We start from the raw sequence: 7,540 nt of genomic DNA, 5'->3' as shown, positions 1-7,540 counted from the left end.
AAGACTAATTTATTATCCGCTTAGCGTTGAACCTATGGGCCACACACTAACGAGTGTTTTAATCTTTACTAAAGAATTATTTAATTATTATTTTGATTTAATCAAATAAATAATTATATTAATTCAACTAGAATATTATTATATTTTTTGCTAGCACTAAGAATATAATAATAATATAATAATTAAGAATATTAAGTGAGAATAAAGAATAATTAGTTATTCTATTTTTAAATTTGAATTTTAAATAAGATTCTAATCAATTTTGTTTTAAATTGAATTGTGATATGATATGATTCATAAGATTTTAATTTTAAATAAGAGAAGATAATATTCATATTTGAAATAAGATTCAAATTTAAAATCGATAACAAATCTCATACTATATATATGTATGATAAGAGTAAATGAAAATACACGTAAGAATTTTATTCCTTTACTTTTACATACATAAATATATGTAAGCATAATTTTATGGTGTGCAAAGAGATTTCTCAATTTAGATTAGATATTCATTAGTCAAAAAGTTGACAACAAAAGTTAGTCCCGGTATATCTCTACACATAAAGTTTTCGTACAATCTGCATAACCGCATGGATAAGCTCACACTAACCCGTCAATTTGAGATCCAATTCGGGATTTTCCTTGGGAGGTATCGGGAGAAGGGGTGCCCCTCACAAAGGGGTCGTAGTGACCAGGCCCGGACGACTGTTTACCAAAAACACAGGTCTCCGGGTCCTATTGTTAAGAATAGAGAATTACTACTCTCATTTATAGCATTTAACCAACCGGGCAAAAGAATAGAATGCTTGGCTAATAAATAACTCACTTCTTGGTCTTCGACTCCCTCAGTCACTACGAACACCCCGATCAATAAAGTTTTTACTAAAGCATACTAAGGTATTTATATTTTGGTGATTGCTATGGTGCCTACAAATGTTTGCCTAACTTTTTAAAAGAGTTAAAAATTAATATTTAATTTTAAAAGTATAAAAATAAATAATTATTAAATATTCAAAACTTACTATAATAAGTAAAATAGGCAAAAGTTAGGCACCGTACTATAGACACCATAGAATTTACCTTATATTTTATCTATGTTACTAGAATAAACTTTAAGCACAAAATATATCTTTAGACATTTTTTTACTTCTGCTACGTGTTATGAACACAGTACACATTAGATTAGACAAATTATAAGTTCTCTATAGCTACTTTGATGATTGGAATTAAGCTCAACCTATTTTTTTGATATCTAACAAATATGTATAACTCTGGTGGAGCTGTTGAAGCGGTTGATTCTTCTGATTCTGAAATACACATAAGAGGTATAGTAAGTGATTTGAAGCAGTTGATTTTTCTTTACCCTAATCCTAGAATTAAAAAAAAGTGAGAACTCTCTCAATATTTTTTTTGGGTATTAGAACTCTTATTAAGAAATTGAGTTTGAGAGTGACCCAAATATCTAATCTACCAATTAAAAATTGCATAAAAAAAGAATAAGGGGAGAGAGTTGGGCTTTGAGGCCCAATATTCAATTTTCTTTACCCAAAAAAGGTGCAAAAGAATACGTATGGTAGTGGTATGGTATTTTAGGAGAAAGAAGCAAAGATTATCTGGCGCTGACCAAAAAAAAAAAAAAAAAAAAAAAAACAGGAAGGATTAGAGAAGAAAACGTTTGTTTGCTTCGCTGGAAAATTCTATTTATATTATTTATTATTATATTACTATTAATTATAATTATAATTATGCCTTATAAAAAGTAAAAACCCTTATTTTGACTTTCTCTCTTTCTGTTAGGTTTTTATTTCTAATTCTAATTCTAATTTTCGTTATTTTTTCGCTTTCCCCCTTTTCCATTCTTCTTCATCATCGCTATCTCTCTCACAACACTGATTATTCTCATATTGAGATTCGCAAAGATCTAAACTTCACAGCGTTTTCGCGCGACGCATAATGTCTTACGCATATCTCTTCAAGTACATCATCATCGGTGATACCGGTAATTTCAATTATTTCCCCTGATTTTTATGATCTAGGTTTTATGAATCTTATGATCAATTGATTACAATAATTGTTCAATTTTCTTAACTAACCCATGGGGTTCAGCTTTTCAATTGTTGAGAATTCTAGAAATTTTGATGCTTGATTCTCTTGTACACGTGGCGCTTTCCTAGCTTCCGTTTGGGATCTTTTTTTTTAAGCTTATAGTTTCTCTGTGTTTTTATGATCTTATTTGATGCATAAAATTAATATCGTAGCTGAATTGATTTGATGCTGATCCCATTTGGTTCCCAACTTTTCCCTCAATACCATTGACATCCAAAATATGAACTGCTAATGCTTTTGCAGTTGTTCACAGCTTCTAATGATTAATCAACATTTCATACTGTAATTATAGTAGTCACTTCATTAAAATTGTATAATATGGAGCTTTTTGTTAAAACAAAAAAAAAAAATTGTAAAGCTGAGAGATTGTAATGGGCACTTCAGTATTACTTGTAATCCTAATTGCTAGAAACAATTAATATGAATCGAGGCACCATTGACAAAGCTAATTGAAGTTGTAGTCTATTTATTTTCATTTCATATATATATTGTGTTCAAAGTGTACATGTAATATTATGAGCAGTAGTTTATTTATGGAGAGAAGTTATTTATGTAGCCTTCCTGTTTTATTATTATAGGAGTTGGGAAGTCATGTCTTCTACTTCAATTCACTGACAAGCGCTTTCAACCCGTCCATGACTTGACTATTGGTGTTGAATTCGGGGCCAGGATGATCACAATTGATAACAAGCCGATCAAGTTGCAAATATGGGATACGGTTTGTTTGCCTTTTCACAGACTTTCTGATAAATCCAGCTAGTTAAAATCTACGATAATGTGAAACGTTTGTTTTTAATTTGTTGCGTTTGGTTACCATGGCCTGTTATATTTTGGGATTTTGGTGCATTTTCACTTTCACTCTTTAGCTAGTTGTCAAGCACAGTGTAGTGTGTCCTAATGGATAGATCCATTTGTTAAAAACCACATAATTGGAGATGATAGGCTTTGTATTTGTGATTCTTCCAAACTAATTACTATAGACATAAGAATATATTTTTGGCTCTGGACAGGTTGTGCAGGTTTTAATATATGCCATATTGCTCGAGTTTTATGACTTAGAAATTTGAGATACTGATTTTTCCTTTTAATATTTCAGGCTGGTCAAGAATCCTTCAGATCTATTACAAGGTCTTACTACAGAGGGGCTGCAGGTGCACTACTTGTCTATGATATAACCAGGTATGCTCGTATTTGAACTTCTTTAATCTATGCATGAGATCCTAAAATCAATTAATCAAACAGTTATTGTTTACGTATAATAAAATTAACTTATTCTGAGAACTGTCTTATTCGCAAATGTTTATATGACATTGTATGAATTGTGTATCCTGTCACGCCAAGTAAGATTTGTAAATCACTTGACTTATAACGAGTTCAGGTGTGCATAAGTTTGTCGTTTTCTGAGAGGTATGTGTTGTAAATGTTAAATTGAAGTAAGCCAATGTCAATGATGCTGGTTGCTGACCTGTTTCTACTAACAGGAGGGAGACATTTAATCACTTGGCTAGCTGGTTGGAAGATGCAAGGCAGCATGCAAATGCAAATATGACAATTATGCTAATCGGCAACAAGTGTGATCTTGCACACAGACGGGCTGTAAGCACAGAGGAAGGTGAGCAGTTTGCAAAGGAGCATGGGTTGATATTCATGGAGGCCTCAGCAAAAACTGCTCAGAATGTTGAAGAGGTTGTTTCATCATATCATCTAACATCATACTCTCTCTCTCTCTCTCTCTCTCTCTCTCTCTCTCAAAGGCTGATTTCCAAAACGTGCAGGATCTTATGTTGAATATATTTATTTATGTAGATGAAGGTTTTAATTTAACTTATCCATTGTAGGCATTCATAAAAACGGCTGCAACCATTTACAAGAAGATTCAGGATGGAGTTTTCGATGTTTCGAATGAGGTTTGTTTCATTTTAGTTCTGTCACATACTTTACCACTTGTCTTATCCCCTTTATGGAAATTTCATATTATATTAGATTATTATAGACTAGAGGGCTTGTTCTTCAATTGCAACAATGGTTCCAATGTGAAAAACACATGGGACAAAAACAAAAATTGATTCAAGGATAAACAGTTTCAACACTGATAAAATTTACATGGTGTTGCAGTCATACGGAATAAAAGTTGGATATGGTGGAATTCCTGGACCATCTGGCAACAGGGATGGCCCTTCGGCTGCAGGTGGAGCCTGCTGCAGTTGAAGTGAAGGACATGCATCTTATTTGCTTCAATGTAGTCCTTTATGTATTCACACTTTCCTTCTACTTTGACTTTGGATATGAAAGATATATATGTTTCTCCATCCGTTGATAAAGTTAGTTAATTGTATAATGTTTTCTTTCTAATCTTGATTTGTTTCTTGAACGTAAACCGATTATTTGTCTCTGTATTTATTTTTGTGTATAATTGATTTATATGTTGCTTCATTCTTAATCAGTTTACATAGATTTGCTCTCTGTTGAAATATTCTCACAGTTTTGTTGCATTGAGGTTATGTTTCGAATATTTTAAGCGGTTCTTATTCCATTCAACTCCATCCAGATTGGAGTGGAAGAAAAACTAGTGATATCTGCAATGGAAGAAAGATAAAGGTAGTGGATGGAATGGAATAGTATGGATTATATTCAAAGTTATTCAATTCTTTCTTGTTTTGAAGTATCTTATCAATGTGAGTATATTTTACTCCGTTGCATAACTTTCAACAATGCTTTTGAATATTCCATGCTGAAACCACTCGGTTGTGGTTCTGTTAACTTGGTGATAGATAGAATCTAAGAGTCTCTTGAGCTTTCAAAACAAAATTCTTACTGTTCAAAACAATATATTTAGTTATTTACAATAAAAGTAGGAACGTTTTTAAAACTAAATTTTTCAACTAGGTCGTCGCGTACTTCTTTTTCTTCTTATTTTGTGTTCTTTTTTCAGTTATTGTCGTCGTTGTTGCCAGTTGCCACCACTGCTGTTGTTGCTACCGCCACCGTTGTCTTCTTCATTTTGTTGTCGTTTAATTTCTTTTTTTTCCTTCATCCTTCTTTATTATTATTATTATTATCGTTTTTATTGTCTTTATCTTCTTCTTTTGTATATATTCAGAAAACTAAAGCACATAAATATAGAAATTTTAGTATACAAAAAATTTGCTACACAACACATAAATTTTTATGGACAGCACAAATTATAGTGCCCTCAGAAATTTTTGAGGAACCATATGCCTAAAATATTAACATCTAACTAACAAAATATGCACAACACATAAATGTTGGTACATAGCACGGGAATTTTGGTATATAGCACAAAAATTTTGGAAAATCACATACTTGGAGCATTGACTCACCTAACTAACAAATTATGTAAAAAAAATTTCTGTTATGTACAATATTTATCTGCTATGTGCAATATTTATCTGTTATGTGCAAAAATTTATGCTATATACAAAAAATTGTACTATATCAATAATTTTCTATGCTTTATCAATAATTTCTGTACTGCAGAAGAGCAAAAAAGAAAAATAATGACATATGCATACATTTTTTTTTGCTAAACTTATGCCAACAGGATTAAATTTAGTTATAAAAACGCTTGTATATATAGCATCTACGATATATTTAAGCCTCACAATCCTGAAGTAATAATTTACATTATTTCCGTTAGAGAATAGAAGATACTATATTTCCAACTCTATCTTATAATAATATAATTTCAAAGATAATAATTTGGGCTTGCCGAACACCCTATAAAGGATTCAGCTCTCAACAATTTGTTTCTACAGCAAAACTTTGTCCCTTCCAAAACAACTTAGAAGATAAATTGAACTGTGCCTACGTTGCATGATGATGATGATTGATGTGAGTAAAAGTAGCATGCCATTCATGTGTTTGTCAACTTATGCAGCTTCTATTTGGTTTTTCTTTCTACTTTGGAAATCATTTGGCAATTGAAATCAAAATCTACGTAATAGAGAGATTTGAGTGGCTTGTTGAATCTTACAGCTGGACACTTGAATTAGATGACAAGGAATAAATGCTCCCAACAACAATTTAAGCCGCAGTTACACTCTTCGCCAATTAGATTAATACATTTACCAGACATATTTAAATTGATTTTTTTTCTTCTTGGTAGAAATAAATTTGGTGTTTTGTGGTTATTATCTTAAGGATTATTTCTTATATAGGTTAATGGTCAAATTGGTCCCTGAAAGATTGCACGATCGTCATTTTTATCTCCGAAAGAAATTTTTAATCAAATTAGTACACATGGACCGTTAAGTGACAGGTGTGTTAACAGCTGTGTACTCAGTTAGAAGCTGATAAGATATATTCACCTTATTATGTTAAAATAGTCCCTATCCCCATTTTATGAACTCTAATCCCCAAATTGAACGGAAACATTAATCCATCTTGAGGAGTGGTGTTGCAGTGGTGCAAAGACATCACCCAAATTTAGAAGCCACAATGCGGAGCGCCGGTGGAGGACGAAGTGGTGGGTTATCACCGCGATCGCTGGGTAGCTTCAGCTCTAGCTCCTCCATGCGAAAAAGGAGGATGAACATGAACAGAACCTGTTTTGTGGGCTAAAAACTGTGATCAAGAAATCTAGAATACCAGAAAATTTAGGAAAGTTGTTTCATACTTATCCAAGATGTCGGGTGAGTTTAAATTGGTATGAACCATAGTTTCTTGAACCCCCTTTCATCATTAATGTGAGATTCAATTTTTCCACTTGACATGTGCAGAAAGGCAGCCACTGTACCTACTTTAGTTGGGTAGATGATAATGAATATGAAGTTTTTGAAGTTGTAAATGGTGGGGAAGAAGCAGAGTTTGAAGTTGAAAGTGATTATGAAGATTGGAAAGTGAAACTAGGTTGGAAAATGGGTAGTTTGGAAGCTAAAGTCAGAGTAGTTAAGATGTTGCTTATTTTCATGTTTGTCCTAGTAATAATGCTTATGTTAGTGGTTGGAGCACTTTATGTCAAATAAGTGGGAAAGTAAAAAACTTGTAAAAGCATTGGTGATGTTGTTATTTTGTTGGATCTTATTAATAGTGTTAGTGAAATGTAATAAATGAAGTTGAACATTTTTGAATGTCCATTAACAATCATGCAACCCGCATATTTTGACATTAGCTTAAATTTTTACACAATTCTAAAAACAAGTAAATAAAAATAAAGACTTAATCACTCATAAGATAAATTAAGTCTAATCATATGTATTAAAATCGAAACATTTGCATATCCATATAAGCATGCTAACATAGTCTTCACAATAATACCAAACATATTAATCAAGTCTTCATAATATCAAGCACAAGTTACCTAATTTTGGGCTATACCCAAATATGAACAAGGTTGTACAAAATACTTCAATATGTCTATAATGCATAAAGATTCTAATCCTTAGCCCTTTACAAAATACATAATTCGGCCCTT

General features: G+C 32.0%; 1 protein-coding gene across 1 annotated transcript; it reads left to right on the top strand.

Annotated features, from left to right (window-relative positions):
• The first annotated feature begins 1,595 nt into the window (after window positions 1–1,595).
• LOC112741341 (ras-related protein RABB1c) lies at window positions 1,596–4,546 on the top strand. Its single transcript, XM_025790279.3, has 6 exons — window positions 1,596–1,999; window positions 2,685–2,824; window positions 3,203–3,285; window positions 3,588–3,792; window positions 3,945–4,013; window positions 4,222–4,546. The coding sequence occupies exons 1-6, from the start codon at window positions 1,954–1,956 to the stop codon at window positions 4,312–4,314; spliced, it is 636 nt and encodes a 211-aa protein (XP_025646064.1). The 5' UTR covers window positions 1,596–1,953; the 3' UTR covers window positions 4,315–4,546.
• The last annotated feature ends 2,994 nt before the right edge of the window (window positions 4,547–7,540 follow it).

The sequence above is a fragment of the Arachis hypogaea genome, chromosome 14, assembly GCF_003086295.3.
Source record: "Arachis hypogaea cultivar Tifrunner chromosome 14, arahy.Tifrunner.gnm2.J5K5, whole genome shotgun sequence".
Classification (NCBI taxonomy): Eukaryota; Viridiplantae; Streptophyta; class Magnoliopsida; order Fabales; family Fabaceae; genus Arachis; species Arachis hypogaea.
This window is presented reverse-complemented; position numbering and strand designations above follow the sequence as displayed.